This window comes from Ambystoma mexicanum, chromosome 2q (genome assembly GCF_040938575.1).
Source record: "Ambystoma mexicanum isolate Mex_15411 chromosome 2q, UKY_AmexF1_1, whole genome shotgun sequence".
In the NCBI taxonomy this organism is placed as follows: Eukaryota; Metazoa; Chordata; class Amphibia; order Caudata; family Ambystomatidae; genus Ambystoma; species Ambystoma mexicanum.
The window spans coordinates 843,329,515-843,349,981 of record NC_090924.1 but is presented as its reverse complement, the minus strand read 5'-3'; the positions used below and the strand labels follow the sequence as shown (position 1 = coordinate 843,349,981).

The following is a 20,467-nucleotide window of genomic DNA, read 5'->3' as shown; positions in this document are numbered from 1 at the left end:
CAGCGTTTCAGCACCCACACTCAGGCCCCTGCACGCATTTGCAGAAACTAGGAAGCTTGTGCTTCCCGATTCTTGTTCATGATGCAGGAGCTGGAGCACTGTGTAGGAAACCTCAGGACCAGGGCAGAAGGTAAGTTTGTTGATTTATTTTGTATTTATGTGTATGGATGCGTGTGTTATGAGTGAGTGTATGATGTGTGCTCTTGTGAAGGATAGCGTGCTTGCTGTGTGAATGTGGGTGTTGGTTCGTGGAGCTGATTTTGTCGAGTGGGGGGGCGGGGAGAAAGTTGTACAACAATTGTTGCACAATCCCCCCTACCCACCTGCTAAAATCAGCTCTCCTGAGGCGCTGTGGAGCCCAGCGGACAGGGATGGTATTTTATTTTACTGGACATCATAGGTGTCCAGCAAAGAAATACCATGCTTTACCCTTGGTACCCCAAGCGCCTTGCATACACACAATCACTTTGATTGTGTGCGTGTGTTAGGCGCTGTGGGGCCCAGGGGAAAGGGGTGGCAAAACCATGCCCGTCCCCAAAGCCCCCCAGCACCAATTGCAAACTGTTTGACTATTTATCCAATTGATTTTGAAAGTATTCTCTAAAATGCGACATTTTAACAAATTTTTTTTAAAAAAATCACAATTTTCTCTTCACAGGCTTGAAAATCTGCTTAAATTGAATTGTAAATTAAATGTATGCACTAAACAGCAAGTTGCAGACTACGTGTGGAGTGGGCTCGAAGCGTGAAAAGGTAATGTTTTCTTTGCCAGTGAATAATAGCGCTGTATACACTTAAACCACCTAGCAATGGTGGCCTTGGTTACTGGGTCACCTTCTCAGTCCACTGCAAAAGTGGCAAAGACCCGACTTGTCTTCGTTATTGCCTTTGTTTTATCCGTGAAAACATGAACTCTTTGTGGGTACCTAGCAAGTGCAGTGCTTTTTCTCCCCTATTTTGTGGGTTTGGGAAGAAAAAATGCAGTTCGATGGACTGGTTAACATGACATTTTGAGAAGCATTTGGGTGAGAAATAGGGATGCGTCCGTAGTACTACCTTGTGTTTATGTGTGGAGACAGAAAGTTCTGTTACTGACGAGGCTTGTAGCTCGTTAACACTTCTAACAGATTTGACTGCTATTAAAAAAAAAGCAATCTTGCTGGGATGTAGTGTAAACTACCAGATGTACTTTGAGGCAGTTATATACTAATCTAAGAGGTAAAAAAGATAAGTAACCCATCTCTGCCGATTAACATTCAATCAGGTGGGTCACCTTTTGAGTGCACCATATTACAAAACGTTTCCATTTGTTGTAATAATACTGTCTTCTGTTTAATATTCTGGCCTCCTTTAGTATATCCAGACATCTTGCTGGTAGCTGCAAGGGCTCAAACTATGACTTCAGGAGCCAAGCTAAGTTTGTTGTCTGTGGACATGGGTGTGTGAGCTTGCCATGTTGTGGTGTTACTAAGTTATGTACTTGCTTCAGTTGAACAGTGGTTTCACCAACATCCTTAAGAGGTGAGGGTACCAGGTTTTCCTTGCCCACATTGGTAAAATCAGTATTAGTGTTAGCCTCTTGTATAGTAACTTGCAAAGTACTTTGTGTAGTAGAGGTGTTAGGAGGGAGCGTAAGGAAATATCCATTACCAACTCCTCCATAGTGCATGACCTAATGACCCACTTTGCGGGTACCTGGATGCAAATCGTGGGCATTTTGTGTTGTGGGCTGTTGCCAAAAGATCCACCGATGGATGTCCACACATTTTGAAAATCTGTTTGAGTGTATTTGTGTGGATTTCTCACTCGCGATTTTGCTTCAACACCTTGCTTAGTCTGTCTGCTTGGTGATTGCGATCGCAAGGGACGTGTTGCGTTTGAATGTAAATTCATTTTGAATGCACCACTGCCATATGTCCTGGGCTAGTATTGAGTGTGATTCTCAGTTTGTTTATGTATGTGTCGCAGCTGTTGTACTCTTTTCATTGATCACTACATTGTTGTTGTATAATCTTGTTTGGATAGATAGGAGAGGCATCTATATTGCGTCCAGCTCCAACACAGACTCTGTGTCCATGTACCCTGTCAGTTGAGCTTCTTGCATTGGGACACCAATCTAGTAGCAAGGCGTATGTTGAGTGTCACCTGCACTGTTGGGAGTTTGAATAGTCTGCCTTTTAGAAGGTTTTCTTTTGACCAGCAATGCAGAGCACTTGCCACCTGTTTTGATACTACCACTAGATTGTCCCATTCACCCAACCCTTGGGACCAGTGACAGAGCTTCAGCCAGAATACCTAGTAGCTTTACTACCCATCTTACCATCATCTCATTATCTGGCCGCCTATCTGGACACAGAGAATTAGATTGTATGGACTCTGCAGAGATGGGTAAGCAATAACTTCTTCTGTGCCCATTGTAGCCCCTAAAGCGTTTTTTTTTAAAGTGATGGGACAGGGATTGATTTTGTCTCGTCTATGGTGAAACACAATCGGAATAGACGATCCACTGGTGTTGGCCAGGCAGCATGCCTCCGACTCCCCGGTTATGAGATGGGTAAGGGTATATGGGAATGTTGTTTAGAGTAGGTGTGCCTTTACTTCTACACAAGCACCTTTGTGAACACACGCGATGAGCTGCAATTCCAAAAGGTAATACCTTGAACTGGTAATGAGGTGTTCCTATTCTGAACTGTAGAAATCTTCGGATGAAAGATGAAAATCAGACCCAGGCATATTGACTTACACCAGACCTATAATGGTAGGTCTGTGTTGAAAAATCACAGCTACCTACTTCAACAGCACATATTTTCTTAACTTCAGATGGATGAAAGGGAGGGTCATTTCAGCACCGATTTAAACCTGTGACCCGCAAATTGCATACGGATCTCCACAGCATGTGCATTCTACTTGTTGCAGAGTTTGATGTAATGTCTCACTAGGATATTTTCAGGTGCACAGCAGTCTAGTGCGTTTAGCAACACCCCTATCCACTAAATCTAGCTTGCCTCACTTCAGTCACTCGAGCAACCCTCCCCACAGTCTCTCCCTTCCTGCTGCTTTTAAGTTATGCTTTCATTGTTTTTTTTTTCCAATGTGTCAATCGGAGTCCCTCCGCACCTCATGCGCTTAGCCTGGAGACCTATGGCTCTTAAAGGAGATTCTGGCAGAATTTTATCACATGAAAGTTGAAGGATAATGCAAACCTAGTTGACTCTGAATTTCAGATTAGCGGGAGACCGCAAACCAGATCATGTTTTCCCAAGCCAAGTCTACTTATAATATTTGAAAGAATGTCCTCCCATTTGCTGGTCTAGCAGGCACTCTTGACCATTTTCTATACAAAATCTACCGTTTAACTGGTCACCTTATTCCTCGTACACCGGTTTTTGTAATGCACAATACATCCGACATGACAGTCAGTAGTCAGCAAAGTAAGGCTTTACAAAATGGCAAAAAACGTCTTCCATTATGCAGTATAAACCAGGTCTTCAACATTTTGTATGCTAAGGACACAAAGCTAGCAGAGTTTCTTCATGATTTACTTATTGCTCGGGTGTTGCTCATGTTTTTCAAATTTGATGCGACTCTTTCACAGATTTCAACATTGACCCAACCAGCTCATAAGGGCACTTATTTGATCAAACGGGAAAACTCATGAGTGGAGAATCCTTTGTAAACTGGACAGCAAAGAACTACTTCCCAATAAAAGAATGCAAAGTGCGAGCCAATATTCCACTACAGACCATGCAAGAGAATCTAGAGTAGGAATCTGCAAGCTTTGTCCATCCACTTGTTTTGGACAGACTCACATGATCCCTCCATATTGACCATGCTGCATAGGGTGGACGGTAGTTTTAGTCCAAAACGTGGGGCAAAGGTTGCAGACCCTGGTTCGAGTCTCAAAAGTGTTAACATGGTAAAACACACAGACAAAATTTATACTAATACACAACCAGTTTTTAAAAAGTGACATATGCAACTTAATTTTAACTAAAACAAGCACATTAAGTAGAACTCTTATAATAAAACACAAACACTAATAATTAGAACTTGTTCTTCATGCTTTTTATACTATTCTCATACCTTGTCATTTGCATCCAACACGTATGTACTGTGTCTCCACTTTGTTACAACTAATGGGTCTTGTAACTTTCTGTCCAGACTCCTACTTTTTATTATTTCTCTGGTCTGCGGTAGGGATGCATTATACTGAAGACCAAAACAGATATCATTTAAGGCATTGTTGCAAATTTACTTAAAATACAAATGCATCTAAAGTCATACATGCAGCAGAACTTTTGAAGCACACAACTGTCCAGCTAACCACCCAGAACGCGACCATTCACATTCACTGAAATTAGAATAATGCAATCGTACAACTGTGCGTCTAGCCCCAAATGGCTGGAAACAAAAAGGTTCTGTTTGAGGCTGAATAAGGGAAGACAAGTTGGAAAACCACATTACTTAAACTGCAACCGAGATGCTTGGGATCAGCTATTCTTAGGATAATAATAGGTATATAAGGAACAAACGAACAACACTAGGAAAACTATTACACATTTTGGAAGTAAGTTTTAAAAAAAAAAGTGGCAGCTAATTACTGCTAAATGTACCACACGTCTGATACTTCCAAAGCTGCAAAGGGTTACTTCTTTGTTAACACAATTATTTCATTTTCTATTGCGTGCTGCAAAACTCACAAGATTTTAAGAGTCTTCATTTTTAGATTCTCAGCTTCAAGGGGCTTTAGATTGCATGCAGTCACGCCCTGAATGGCTTGGTTTAAGCAAACAATACCTGAAGGTCATTTTAACAACCACATTGTGTAAACTTTGTCCATATTGAATAAAGGGTGTGCATGAGACAATATGCAAAGAGAATGGCATACGCATCAAAAGTAATCTCTTATTGACTGGAAGATTTGGTCATCATATCAAGGGATTCGTATTGAAATTGTAGATCTGAACTTCAAGGGGTTAGGCCGACCTCTCAGAATATCCAAGTACGCTTTTGATATAGTAATCAAAATGCGACATACCGCATTAAAGCAATACATGGCTTGTCAAAAGGATAGAAATTGCTCTAGTAGAAGCTTGAAGAAAGCGTCAAGAATAATGCCAATACAAAATGAAATTTTCAATAATGAAAAGAAGTGTGCAACAATTTCCGTTTTAATCTTATTTGCAGGAGCTGGAAAAACACAAACGGTTCTCCGTCCACTTTACCATTATCAGGGCCATTAAGTATAATCTTGGGCAGCTTTCTAAAAATAAAATTTTAAAAAAAACTTTTGTCATCAGTATGTTAGACAGAGCTGAAGCACATCACCTGTGCAATGCACACCTTTTAAGCTTTTAGTTTTTCAGCAGATGAAGGTCTCCTAGTTCCTTGAAAAATGCCCTAGCATCCTTTGGGGGAAAGCCATCATGGGTCAGATTGACAAGCTCTGTAAGACTGAATTTGGGTGCATGGTGTGGTTTCCTTTCTAAAATAATTAAAACATTTAAAGCAAACTTTTGCGAGACGCCTACTAGGAAATAAGCCACCTTCCCTTTAAGGGTGGTGAATATCTAGCGCTATCCAGCATCGGGACATCAATGTGCACTCTGCACTTTGACATGACCGTAAACTTGGAGATCTCGACTGGGGTGGGCTCCTTCCCTAAGAAGAGGCACACTGGCACCAAAAAGAACCACCATTTCAAAAGATTCTTTAACAGACCAACAAGCAAGAGCAGAGGGTTAAGGCAGACACATAGGCACTTCGCCTAGCCAGCATCCCGAAACAACTATCTTTACACCAGAGATGATTTAGGATTTAAGTAGAAATTAAACTATTTTCAATTTAGATGTTCGAACCACAAATGTGGTGATGTCTAGAAGTCATCAAATAGAAACAAGGTAGAACAGCAGACATCCCAACAGTGCCTACCAGCACTTTTTTAAAATTACATTTCTGGCAGACCCAACAGCTTTGCGTTGTGTTTACTGAAAGCTCTGAACCAATTCAAATGCAGCAAGCCAAGATTTTGCTCGAGTGTAAAGCGATTTTTGCAGCGGTGTACATTTTATAGAACATATTCTGCATACTTTTACTGCCTGGTGAACAGATGTGGAATAGTTCTTAATAGTAGTTAAAAAAGCTCTGAAAATAATCTGTGGGCATCAGAGAGAGTCTTGACGCTCTACATTGGCAGACATCAGAGTTCGCTTAAGTGAGACCAGCTGCATACAAGTTTATTGCATCTGTGCACTTTGAATGCAACTTTTTATTTTTTAGTTTGATTAGAAAGGACACATGCAGAACAAATACCCGTAGATTATCAAGATTTGTATAGGTGTGGCATGCATCCAAGAGGACGCTTCAGAACAGTCTTCTTCAAATCGCATGAGCTGAAATACTCGAGTTAAACTTTGTTTGCAGCAGGACCTGGTTACCCTAGTGCAGTGTATTGTGCATTAAGTACGATCCTACAGACCAGAGTGCAAAATCTTAGCATCCCAACCATGGCCGGAATTCCTGCCGCAGTGCAGACCCTCTGCTTAATTGGCAGGTGGTACTAGGAGGCAGATTTCCACATTTTGACATCTAGAGCGCATTCTAGGAACATGGACTCCCAAGTGCTCTGTAATAAACAGGTTAAGGTAATCTGTTTGAATGTGGTTTGCGGCTATACCTCAAGGAGGATGGTCAACCAAGGCGAAATCTGTCTGGGTAATAAACTGTTTTTCAAACCTTTAACATTTTTCTCATCCAACGTCATGTCAGATATATGCAAATTTCATCTGCAACAAATTCAAATTAAAACTGACTGGGTGACGGGTGCTGCTCGGTCTAAGACACAAAGAAGGAGTATATATTGTAGGAACTCATTAGATTGTGTTGATCAAATATCCTGCCGATTATCCTCGATGGGGTTGATCTAGGGGCACTAAAGAGGATTCCAAAACTTGCACTGCTCGAAAGATGCATCTTGCAGAAACTCTTGCTGCTGGGTAGGACTGTTCGAGTAGAATACATCTACCTTGTATTTAACATGTGTATCACAGCCAAGATCCAACACTGCTGCACACGTATGTACTGGAGAATAAGGAATACGTGTCCCGGCACTCTCTAATGGTCGCTGAGGGTAGCTCCAATGTACAAGGGAGTCCTTGTGAAAAACTGTTGTATATAAGATCGCGCAATGCACTAGAATGTGGACTGCAAGTCTCTCTCAGGATGACGGAAATACTTTTTGCACAGAGAGCAAAATCTAGTTGACCTTGCATGTAAATCGACGGCAGAACTATACATAATTTATATCCTGGGAGGGGCAGCAGCAACGAAGTACGCTGAACATTTTCTTGGGAACCACCTTATTTGGTCTTACCTAAGAGTTAAATTCATGGAGCACAGACATTTGAGCGCACTGGAATATATGTAGGGATACCAATGAATGAAAATGTAGCATCAAATCTAATACTAAGTGGCACTGCACTGAAAAATATTAGGAGAAGGCACCTTCTGGCATGGGAGAATTGTGCAACACAAATTTAAAATCTATCTTATGGGAAATACTTGTCTGGAAATAATGAAGCATGTATTTTCCACTTGAGATCAATAAAAGTAATTTTAATGATTATTAATTTTTTATTTTATGAAATGTACTTTATTTTCATTATTATTTGCAAATGAAAAAGATCTGCATTAAAAGTTGACACTTATACACAATATGGGATTCCAAGATGGCGGCCGGCAGAGGACGTGGTGAAAGTCTCTCCATACCAGGCCACATCAACAAGTAATTTAACAATGCTACGGAGAGTGCGAAAACAGATTCCCCTCTGGATCCAACCCAAAAAAGCAGATGGTGTGCAGCTTCCGACCTCTGAAACAACGGAAGAAGAGTCACGAAATACCCACGAAACACCTGCGAAAACACCTGCGAAAACACCTGCGAAAACACCTGCGAAAACACCTGCGAAAACACCTGCGAAAACACCTGCATCGGGAGGGGCGACGGGCCTCGTCCAACAAAGGAGACAACGGAGCAGGGCCAGAAGCGAGTGGAGAAATCCTCATCTCCGGCAAGAGAGAGGACCACAGCCAGCCTCACAACAAGGGAGACCAGGCGAGAGGAGACATTCCTCGCCACAGGGAAGAGCGAGGACCACCCCTCCCCCTGCCGAACACCAAAAGACAGCGCCCCACGGAGAGAACACAATGCTGGGGGGGGGGGGAAATAAAGTGAGCGGCGGCAGGAAGGCAACAAAGAAATAAGGGATAGCTCCAGCTAAAGGGCAATGCCCCACAAAGAAGGGCAGAGAGATTTCCCAATGCATAGGCCGAAGAAGACGAGAACAAATAAGGCAAGCCACAGCACATCCCGACTTACCAAAACACGAACAAGTCGGGGGGAACCCCAGAGACAGGAATTACAACCCAGAGCTGGAAAGGGGACAGAGCACAACAGCAGGAGACAACCACAGGGCGAATCCCTCACGCCAAGTGTTAGGCAAGATTGGGAGCAGTACCCTTTGGGTGCACTACAAAAACCATGACCTCCAGGAAATAGGAACCCAACCTTTGGTAGAAGTCTGTACTACACAGGTTGGTAGTGTGGCTGAGCAGCCAGGCTTATCTCAAGAGTGGTCAATGTGAGCAGTAGGGTGGTTACACAGATTCACAGTGACAAGTATCGAAATAAACACTTCCACTCAAGGTTTCTTGATTAAACAATTATTAATTTAACAGTCAGTTTGAATAAGCCTTCTTCAGAAAGAGCAATATAATAACACAAATACACTCCAAAATACACTTGGTTTCTCTAAATCAGCAAATACCCATTGGGGATGGCACACGGACACTTCCTACACCCTCAGGTGACTTAAATAGCTAGGGCACTGTGGACATTAATATATCACTTGTACATTTAGAGCAATACTGAGATGAGTGTTAAAGTAAAATAATTTCAGAATAAAACAAGAGATCACACAAATATTCTGAAGCAGGCAAGTACTTTTGAAACCCCCTATGCAAAGTAAATGAACCCTTTCCTAGAGGGAAGGTAAGGCACAAGCAGAGGAGAGAAGAGTCATTCAGGTAGACAGGCCAGCCAATGTCAATTGGGCAAAGGTCTAGGTGAGCTGATAAAGTCTTGTACAATGTTTTAGAAGTCTTTGTAGAAAAAGCAGAATCAATGTAGGGTCACAAGCTGGGAGGTTTGTGAGATGTGGAAGATGCAAGCAACTCTACAGAAGCAACCAAGACAAGTCTCAACTGAGATCAAATAAGGCTACAACAACAAGTGGTAAATCCTCTCAAAGTTTACAGTACCTTTGGTTAAAAGAAATTGTTCCAGCTGGCTTCTGTTCCTGTGCAGCTCTGTAGATCCCATTCCTGAGCCTCAGTCGTGGGGACAAAAGGGAGGACGTCTGGGGACTCTTGCACTGCAATGGGACAATCAGCGGCAGAAAAGGACAAACTTCTATTCAGCGGCACTTTGCGGTTTCAGCAAATAGCACCACTGTGGACTCTCGGATAGCACTCTGGACTTTCCTTGCATCTGGGTTCAAGCACTCTGTTGAGGTGGCTTAGTCTTGGTCAGTCCTGCTTACTGGGAGTCTGGAGGATCTTCCACAAGCTCGGGCCGACTTAAAAGTGATACACTCTGTTTGGTGTTTCTATCCCTGGCGCTTCGGTCCCAGCAGCAGAAGTACAGCTAGCTCCAAGAGGATGTCCAAACAAGTTCACTATGGAGTTGATTGGTCCGACCAACTCAAGGGAAGAAGTAGTCCTTGCAGGGCTTCTCTATTCGAGGCGAATCCAGAGATTCAGCACAGCAGCAGGGCTTCACCAGAAAAACCAACAGTCCAGGAGTTGCGGCAGGCGTCTCTTCCAAGTTCTTCTTCGGATTCCTTCGTCCAGTGGTTGACTGCCTTCCAAGCAAAAAAGCCTTGCCTTTTATGCAGGTTTCTCCCATTCATTCCAGCCTAACTGTCAATGACACAGCATGGTGGCTGTCATTGCCGGACAGCCAGCCGGCCAATCACTTTTGGGTGCATTCCTGTAACCAAGGGGACTAAGGACAGGGAGTTTCGGGCACCTCCCTCACTTCCTGCCCCTGCCAGACATACTGGAGCCAGAGGCGGGCTTCACTCATGAATCCTGCCAAAGACAAAATGAGCAAACGGGACCAAACATGGTTTGGCGTGCAGAGTAAATCTCAAGGAGGACCTTTCCAGCAAGAAAAGGCGAAAAAAGACGAACAGGCCATTTTGACAAAATGGGCACCCATGGGTGCTTCACTGCAGCTGCAAACCCACCCCGCAGTAAAACCCCATAATGGTAGTAAAAAGTAAACCAATGCCTCCAGCCATTAATTGTAGAACGGGTAACATGTTACATGAGAAACTAGACAAAGGGGATACTAAGTAACCCATCCAGCACCCTATGTTAAGATAGTGTGTGCTGGGTCTAGAAAGTTACAATTTGTAAGCAAAGTCAATTTCACTTTACTGCTCTTGGAAACAGTAGCTTATCCAAGGGAAGGTATTTAAACCTTTGGGAAATCTAAGAGACTTGAGAATAAAGGTGCTGTGTGTCACAATGCAAAGATGATGCCCACGAAGTTTGTCAGACTCCAAAACCAAAATGAAACAGTGTTTAAATCACATTAAAATACATGAGAGTGGGAAAAAGGGCTCACTCTCTCCAGGTTAAAAATCAAAAAGTTCTAGAGTCCAGATCAAAGTGCTGGGGGTCTCTAAGGTAGAGAGGAATTCGCACATTTCTGAGAATTGTCCCTAATACCAAGACATAATTGGAACACAAGACTACCTAGCAGGAATACATCAGGAACTCCGACAGAGCCCACATGTCCAAGACAAGGGGGAGAGCAGCGCTGGTGACACCACATACTCCCCAAGCAAGACAAGAACTGAGCATCAAACATCTGTGGAGCAGTGAAAGCACAACACACTTGAGAATTGGAGGATCAAGCCAGAAACCACAAACGCCAGAGATAAGATCAGAATGAACAATGGAAGCTAGCAAAGAACATATGCAAATATGGTTCAAGGAATTCCATGAACAGTTTATGGCCTCTTTTCACACTCAGTTTGAAACACTAAATGAAGAATTTACACAATCGGTACAGGAATTGAAAGTGGACGTGGCCAAACCAGAAGAACGAACGGACACGCTGGAAAAAGGGGTACAAAATGTGGAAGAAGCGCAACAAAACCGGGACGCCCTGGAACACTTGGTACGACTCTCACATAATTTAGAGATCCAGTGTGAAGACTTGGAAAACTGCTCACGAAGATCCAACATTAGAATTATAAATCTTGCGGAAACAGTGAAGGACAAAGACCTGAAGGGCATGGTTCAACAAGTCTTCCCGGACATTCTGACAAGTAATGGGGAACAAGAGATACAGCTGGACCGGGTGTATTGTGTTGGCCCACGGAGAACAGGAGATTTGGGCACACACGCCCATGGGACTTATTAGTAGCACTCACCTCATACTCCCAGAAAGAAGACATTGAGGAAAGCGAGGACTGCAGGTCAAATTCGAATGACTGGAGAGGAAATACAACTATATCAAGACTTTGCTGCTGCACAGTCCACGCTACTAAAGAGGAGAGAGATGGGCCCAGTAGTGAAATTTCTGGTGACTAAACAAGTAAGATATAAATGGACAATCCTATTTGGCCTACTCTTTACATGGGAAGGACAACGTAGAATTACGACATGTGAAGAGGGAGTGCATATTTTGAACTTACAAGACAAGAGCGAAGAAACAACAAAGAGGAGACCGAGGGTGCAGAAAAAAGTGGGAATGGAAAACACTGCCACATAAGGGGAAAAGCGGCCACAAGAATTAAAGAAAAAAAAAAAGACACTAGAATGCAAGCAACAACAAAGGTCAGGAACCGAGGGGTAAATGGACCCGAGCAACACCCCAGGAAGGGGTAAGACAATAATACGCATTAACAAGCATGCAGCCCAAGGGGGAAAGGGGAGAAACATGGAATCCTTAGTGGGGTTTAGTATCCCCCACGATGACCACTCTGGGTTAAAGGGCCAGGCACGATGGGCACTTCGTCCGAGCGATCATAGCTACCTGGGCCCTCCTCAGGGGAAGGGTTCGGGTAGAGGTAGGGCGTAGTCACGGAGTTGGGGGTTGTTGGTGAGGAATGGCGGGGGGTTTGCGGGGGAAGGAGAGGGATTAAGGAGGCAGGCCAGAAGTGGAAAGGGAGGGGTAAGGAATTGAGAAGAGGGGGGAGAAAAGATGGGGATTACACAAATGAAAGATATTGAAATACTCACATACAATATAAGTGAACTGAAATCTTCCTGTGTAGAGAAAGATTTGACAGCCCCATGCTGCAGGAAACACAAAAAGATAAGGGAAATTACGAATTGGATGGTATACCCAACTATATCAAGCAAGCGCAGGAGAAAAAAGGTGGGTGTACGAATGGCTTTCTGGGAAGGGTTGGGAGCACTAATCCAAGAATCGATGGTGGACAAAGAGGAGAGTTGCATATTTTTTTATGTGGCCTTGGAAGGTAACATTGTTACATTGGCATCAGTCTACGCTCCGAATACAGGCCAAGATAGGTTCTTGAGAGAAGTCCTTGCAAAATTAGAGAATTTCACTAAGGGAGGTATAACAATGGCAGGGGACCTTAACGCGGCATGAAACCCACACAGGATAGGACCAGAAACATGTCACAGGGAGTACGGGCCCCAAAGTCACTACGGCAGAAAATGGACACACTTAACTCTCCATGATATCTGGGAGAGACGTGAGGGGACAAGAACAGGGAGCATTACTCCCATGTACATTCCTCTACGTCTAGAATAGACTAAACATGGGCTTCTACAGGGCTACTGGGGAAGGTGCGAGATATAGAAATGGGATCAATCTCATTATCAGACCATGCCCCGCTCTGGATGGGCATCTTGAAAAACAGTCGGGGCTCTGCAAATGGAAACTCCCAACAGAACCATCTACATGACCCAATCCAAGTAGCAAACATCAGAGAAAAGATCAAACACCACTTTAGGGGAAACGAGACAGAAGAGGTCTCACAAGAAACAATATGGGAAGAATTCAAGGCAGTTATGAGGGGGCACTTGCTAGCACCAAAAGCAAAGAGATAAACAGGTCAATGGGAAAGGGAACTTGAGGGAAAACTGCACGAATTCCAGGGAGAAATGTCAAAGAATCCCAGCAATATATATAAAAAAAAATCCAGGGACAATTGAAAGCCCTGAGAACACAAAACAGGCTGAAAAATAACTCCTATATCTAAAACAACGGCACTATGTCAAAGCTAACAAAGCAGACAGACACCTGGCCAAGCAATTACGGGACAAAAAGCGCATTCAAACAATCATAAAACTTAAAAATAAATCAAGGCAGGTAAAGACAAAGAACGAGGACGTAGGGGAAATCTTTAGAGACTACTACCAAGCGCTATATACAGATAACCAATCAGGACGAGACCATCTGTCGATGCTATCACTTCCACAGATATCAAAAGAAGACAAGAGACTCTTAGAAGAAATAAGGGAGGAAGAGGTTAAAAAAGCAATATCAGAATTACCATTAAATAAAGCCCTGGGACCCGATGGATACACAGCTATTTTTTATAGAAAATATACTGACATCCTGGCTCAATTTCTTACGAAATTATTTAACACATTTTAAAATAAAGGAAACATCACACCATCAATGAATGAGGCCAAACTCCTGGTATTTCACAAGCAGGGTAAAGATCTGATGTACCCAGGGTCCCATCGACCGATAGCGCTAATAAACCTAGATGCAAAACTATATACTAAGATTTTAGCAAACAGACTCGCCCATGTGCTTCCCTAACTAATATACGATATGATCAATCAGGCTTTATACCCCTAAGACAAACATTTGACAATTTGCGCAGAATAGCCCACTTAATAGAAAAAATAGCAATGACACAAAACCCTGCAATATTAGAGTCACTAGATGCAGAAAAACCAATCAGCAGGGGGTCGAATGGTCCTTACTCTTCCACATACTAGAACACATGGGTTTCGGGGAGAAATGTATACAAATGGTGCGAGCCAACTATACATCACCGGGGATTCGCATTACCCTGAATGGAACAACAAAGTAAAACTGGGACGGGGCACTAAACAAGGCTGCCCCATATCACACTGCTCTATGCTTTAAGGGACTACCCCTACCTTTTCTTTTATGTATGAAGAAAAAAAATATTTCATGAAGCCTTACTAATTAAAATTCGGCACACCGATCCGCTCAGGGGAATAGAAATGGCGGGAGAATCCCATAAAATAATAGCATTTGCAGACGATATGCTGATCACGTTGATAGACCCAGAACATTCACTCCCGGTACTTATACAGGAATTAGATAATTATGGGGCGATATCGGGGTTAAAAATGAATAGGCAAAAATCAGAAATTCTGAATCTCTCGGAAGATCACAAAGTGATGGATAGGCTGGGAACAAAATTGCAACTGAAAAATGCGGAAAAAGTTATTTCATATTTGGGCAAAACACTCACAAAAAAAAGAAGATGGGGCAACTGTATAGTGCAAATTACCCGCAGCTACTAGAAAGAATCAAGCTTGACCTGGTGAAATGAAACCCTCTCACAGTATCATGGTGGGGGAGAATGGCATTGGTAAAAATGATGGTGCTACTGAAATTATACTACTTTCAGGCATCAGAGTCCCAAAAACCTTTTTTTAAGTCCCTCAACAAGTCAATATCATATATTTGGAAGAAAACACCACCGAGCGTAGCAATGTCCACATTAACAGCTCCAAAAAACAAGGGGGGCATGACCTTGCCACATTTCTACAAATATTAGAAGGCAGCACAGAGAAGGATCATGAGAGAATGGTCAGCGGAAGGCCTATACAAAATATGGGCTAGAGAGGACAGGGCAGGGCAGTAGCAGTAGCAGGATCACCCCTCTCAGGGTTGATGTGGTTAAATAAACAAAACACACACCCTAATGTTAAGATTAGTGAAATAATAGGTGCAGGGGACTTGGCAATGAAAAGAGGGGTACTCACAGTGAAACCAGCCCCATTTTATCCGATGTTCAGGAACCCAGAATTTCAACCAGTGATGGAATAAAGGGACAGTCAAGAAATGGGAGGAAGCATACGTCTCTCCATTAAAGAGATTCACTTTTACACCTCTACAACATGAGCATGCAACTTGCTCATCTGATATTGCACTGCCACTACAGGATCTCTAATCTATACAATTTGTTACTTTGCTACTGCACTGCTACTACTCTGCCTCCCTCCTCATTGAGAGGCAACCTGCCTAGTCTGTACACAGACTCCAACTTTGCCCTAGTTTGTCCCATGCTCGTTTACACGACTGAAGTAGCCACTCGCACAATGAGGTGAGGCTTTGCCAGCGCGTGTACTCACACCTATTTTGTCTATTATGCTTGTTTGCACGTGTGGAGTAGCCCCCTCATCATGAGGTGGGGCTCAACATAGTATGTTGGTACAACCTACCACTGCTGTAATCCATATGCATATTCTTGCACTTTATGAAATGTTCTATGCATGCACTTTCGGTAACTAGTGCCCTGATGCAACATGCGTTGGTGCGCTTTATAAATGCAAAAATAAGTAGTGAAAGGATAGACACCTCAAAGCCTGTGCAGCGGGATGAGAAGGTTGAGGCAGCCTTTTAGCGCCACAGTGATTTGGCTGCTGCTTTCGAGGTCTTATTTCTCAAGGCTTTCATCAGCCTTGCTGCCAAACAGTGGGCTGACATGAAAGGGCATGTTAAGTAGCCGGGACTGCACATCTGGTGCAGAACCAGACTTTCTCAACCACGCAAACCTGCACATTCCCGGGTTTGCCAATAGTGTTCTCAGAGCCATGGTGGCAGAGCCAAAACCTGGTTGGAGGGATTTGCATATTGCGTATTTTCCATCTTTCAAGATATTCAGGAAACCTTCCCTATCCCCTCCTTCAGGGATATGCCCAACTGCCATTGCAATACAGTCCCACAAGGTGTGGGTAAATTTGGTCAGAGCGCAAGTAGCGATGGACTTAAGGGCCATATTACCGGCTGAAAAAAGTTTTTGCTTGTGCATCAAAACACTTGTCGTCCGTATCTGGAGGGATGGTAGGTTAAGCTGCTTGCCTAGATGTAGCAACCTGCACCACAAGGCTTTCCAGGGTAGGGTGCCTTGACAGGTACTCTGGGTCAATGCTCGAAGGTTTATACTTTTGGATCAAAGTTTTACAGATCGCAGGGCTGGTGTCAGGGGATTTTTTTTTCACCAAGGCTAGAGGGTCTGCAAGTTTTAGCCTTCTTAGACTCTTTATGGGCCTTGGTAGGCACAACAGGGTCGGGACTTCATCTTTTCCTTTAATGGTCCGGGGCTGTATTTTCGAAGCTCTTTAACATTTGATGCCTGAAAGTCTCCCATTCAGCCATTGAAGCCGACTTACCTGGGCAGGATACCCTGCGTTCAGGAGAGGAGTCGGAGGATGAAGATGGGGACCTATGACGCTGTTTCTTTGATCTCTTTTTCAATGACGAAGAGGAATGGCGGGAACCGCTTCATGAACAGTTCCTGGAACGCTTTCTCAGTGTCGATTCACCCCTCGATTCATCTGATCGTCTTTTCAAAGGCATCGTGGAAGGGGATTTCTGAGGGAGCCTACCCGTAGCGAGTTTCCCCTTTCGTTCTTGGGGTGCCTTTCCTCTCATCGGCCGACATGGCTCGCAGTCAGTCATCTTGTGGTCGATGCTTAGGCACCACAAACAAATGCGGTGAGGGTCTGTAATTAAAGGTTTTGACCCACACTCAACGCTTTTTTAAACCAGGTCTTTGGGGGGTCGACATTTTAGAACAATCAGTTTTCAATCAAAACAACTCCACTGTATCCGAAACAAAGCTTTTGCGGTAAAACAGAACTGTAGTAACAGGCACGGTGCGTGCTACATATACTGTTGATGAAGTAGCCTTGAGAGGGAACAGAGGTCTTCGAGGGACATCAAGTAGATGACGCACAGCGACCTCTACAGCAAAAAAAGAAATTCTTAAGCAGCTGACACTGGAAGGAGTTATAAGATGAGGAATACATGGGAAGACAATCCATTCAAAATAAATTGTTCGCTCTTATGCCAACGTTGGTAGTCCCCTGGACATTTTGCAAGCTTTTTACAGTCTGGACTTGTTTTTGCTGACTGACTTTTTTCAATGTCCCCCTTCAAGCTGCAACTGCATTTAGCGAGGTTGCTCTAAGTAGCCCAAATGGCTACCAAATCAGGGGTATTTTAAAGTGAGACCTTTCAGAATAGATGCGGATGCTTCAGACACCTCAGAGTTGTCAACTCCGTGAAGGTCTCTTCCAAACAGGTTACCCCTTGCTCACATCCAGAACCATCGAGGGCAACATTTCCTCTCTCGCTGATCTCTGTAACCACTCCTTTGCTACTGGTTCTTTTCCATCCTCCCTCAAGCACTCCTTGTGCGCCCCCTCCTTAACAAACCGACAGCAGACCCTTCCTGCCCAGCCAACTATCACCCCATCTCCATCACCCCTTTCCTGGGGAAACCGCTTGAGAAGTTGGTTCTTCCCCAACATAACTCCCACACTGAGCTTGTTGGCGGTCTTCATGACAATCAGTTTGGATTCCAAGCAGCCAGAGGCACGGAAACTGTTCTTCTGAACACCCGTGAAGAACTTGTCACATCCCTTGATACTAACTCCCCCGCTGTCCTCATCCTCCTTGATCTCTCTTCTTCATTTGACACAGTCAACCACTCCATCCTTATAAAAAGGCTCCATGACACCCTTGGTATCTCAGAGCGGGCACTGAACTGGCTTACCTCCTTCCTAACTGACCGCACTTCTAAAGTCATAGTGGGCACCTTCTCTTCCCATACTTCCTCCTCCACCTGTGGCGTCCCCCAGTGCTCCATTCTCTCACCTTGGCTCTAACATCTACCTTACTCTGCTGGCATGCCTCATTTCCTCCTTCTCCCCCACCTTCCAGTGCTATGCTGACGACACACAACTCTTCTTCAAATTTCTTACAGACGCCTTCGCACCCTCCTTCATCCCCAACTGCCTCTCCGCCATCCATGCCTGGTGTACTTCGAATGATCTTTGCCTCAATGCCAACAAAACGGAGATCCTCCCTATTGGTGTCCCGGCACCAGTCTTATTCCCTTCACTCTGGCCATCTTCCATGGGCTCTCCCCCTGCTCCCTCTTCGGAAGCAAGAAACTACAGAGTCATCTTCGATTCCGCTCTCTCCTTCCTCCCTCATACTTAGGACATTGTCAAGAAGTCCCACTTTCAGCTTTTCCTTCTGAAAGGGATTCTACCTTTCCTCACCTTCCCCCAAAGACTCAATGTTACCCGGGCTCTGGTTGTCTCTAGGCTTGACTATTGCAATAGACTCCGCCTTAATCTACCTTCGTCCACTCTGCAACCCCTCCAGCTAATCCAGAATAGGGCAGAAAGACTTATCCTTGGCCTCAAGCCCAGGGACTGCATCTCTCCTGCCCTACAAAGTATCCACTGGCTACCAATCGCAGCACAGATTAAATTCAAATCCCTCTGCATCATCCACAAGGCTCTCTAATGCCGGGGACCACGCTACCTGCAACTCTTTGACCAAATACTCCCCCTCTAGACACCTGCGCTCCTCTGGCACCAACTCCTTGCAGGTGAAGCGGTTTGCGAAACAGAGAGCAGGTGGTCAATCGCTCTCCTCAGCGGACTCCCTTCTTTGGGACAGCCTCCCCGCCTCCCTCTTCATTTTGGGCAGGACTTCATTAAGTTCCGGAAAAGCCTCAAGACTTCCTCTTTACCTTTTCCTTCCCTCGCACTCGGCCCTGCTAATATCACAGTAGCTTGACTTGTGTGCAAGGCCCTTATGCATTCTCGGGGCCTTGACCTCCCACATCTCATCTTTCCAGCTACTGTCCGTCCTCTGCACTTGCCTTGGTTCACCCTCCACAACTGGAGCTTGCACTTCCACTTCATGGCACTTAACTTGCTGCTCTCCAAGAGTATCACAGAACCTATTCCACACCCCCTCTACACTTGCACGTTCTGAACACTCACTAGGCATAGTAGGTTCGTCCTCCCCACCCCATTGTATTTTTTGGTTGCATTTAATTAACATTGTTGTAATTACATTGTCCATCATCCCCTGTCCCCTCCCTGTTGCCGCTTTGAAACAGTATTTGTTTCCTGCTGTATAATCGCCTAACAAGTGACCAATAAATAAATTTGTGGGTATCCCCAAGTTATTCAAAACAACCTAGCTGGAACTATATCCAGAGAAGCTGAAGTGGAGAAGACATTGCTTGTAGGCTCCTTGTTGAAGTTGTACTCCTGAACCCAAAGAAGCAAAGCTTTGCCTCTTTTGTTCAAGGAAATCCTGTCTCAGACTCTTACTCTATGTGATCTAGCTGGGACAGCTGGATCCTCCACCCCTACAACCCTGTAAGCTCCCATAGATGCCTCTGCACTCCCCAGAACAGAATTGAGTGCCCCTGTTACATGGATGTAACCCAAATCAGTCTCTGATGTTCTCAAGTGCCTGCTACATTGTGAGTGATCCTGGCCTAAACATTGGTAGCTGCCCTTCCTTGAGGGACCCTCCGATACCCACAAGTCATCTGTATTGCCCGTCGCATTTGTGGCCAGCTTCAAAGAGTCACCATTTGGTTTCCTCACTGTTACTGACAATAGCTCTTCATGGGGCATCTCATGGGGCCTTTCAATCTATCTCAAGGACACAGTTTTCTTTGTCCAGCCATTTCCACAGACATAGTTTTACAAGCCCTGCATAGGCACCAGCACTTGGACCAAAACTAAATTTGGCACAAAAACCCACCACTGCACTTGTCAGTTTTGGACCTCCTCGGCCTCTCCCATCAAGCAGGTACACAATTTGTGGTCTTCTTACTTCCACTTCTTTCGTGCCGGTGCTTGGAGTCCTTCCCGGGCCCCGCAAACACGAATTACATTGCATGCCAAATTCCTCCCTCATGTGGCAATCTTCCATCCAATGGCCGTTGGTGGTCTAACATCTACCTTTAATTTTGTCTGGTGGTTCCTCCATCAACCATCTTGAAGGTCATCAAGTGTTCAGGTCATCTAGAGTGCTTGTTGTCTGTGGTAAATTGTACTTACCTTTTACCTATATCAGGGAATCTGGATACTGACTTTGCCCCATTACTGTCTACATATTTTTTCTAAACTTACATTTAAAAGTGTACTGAATACTACATTAGATTGTGATTTTTACGACACTTGCCTGCTTTATACACACATTGCTGTGATGTCTGAGCTACTTAACTATTATAGTTATTTTCTGATGCACAATTTCATATGTGGAGTACATTTTCATCAACAAACTGCACATAGCTCCCTTTAATGTGTGCAAATGCATGTGTAA

The 20,467-nt window shown here is 44.1% G+C and overlaps 1 protein-coding gene across 11 annotated transcripts in view; it reads right to left on the bottom strand.

The window, feature by feature from the left end:
* Nucleotides 1–20,467, bottom strand: part of ARHGAP12 (Rho GTPase activating protein 12) — a 697,283-nt gene that overhangs the window by 431,815 nt on the left and 245,001 nt on the right. For 7 of the 11 annotated variants that reach the window (XM_069648062.1, XM_069648060.1, XM_069648061.1 and 4 more), the window contains one exon: nt 4,084–4,209. The exons of the other annotated variants lie outside the window; for them this stretch is intronic. In XM_069648062.1, the coding sequence (XP_069504163.1) occupies nt 4,084–4,209 (126 nt within the window). The remainder of the gene's footprint in view (nt 1–4,083; nt 4,210–20,467) is intronic. 11 annotated transcript variants of the gene reach the window in all.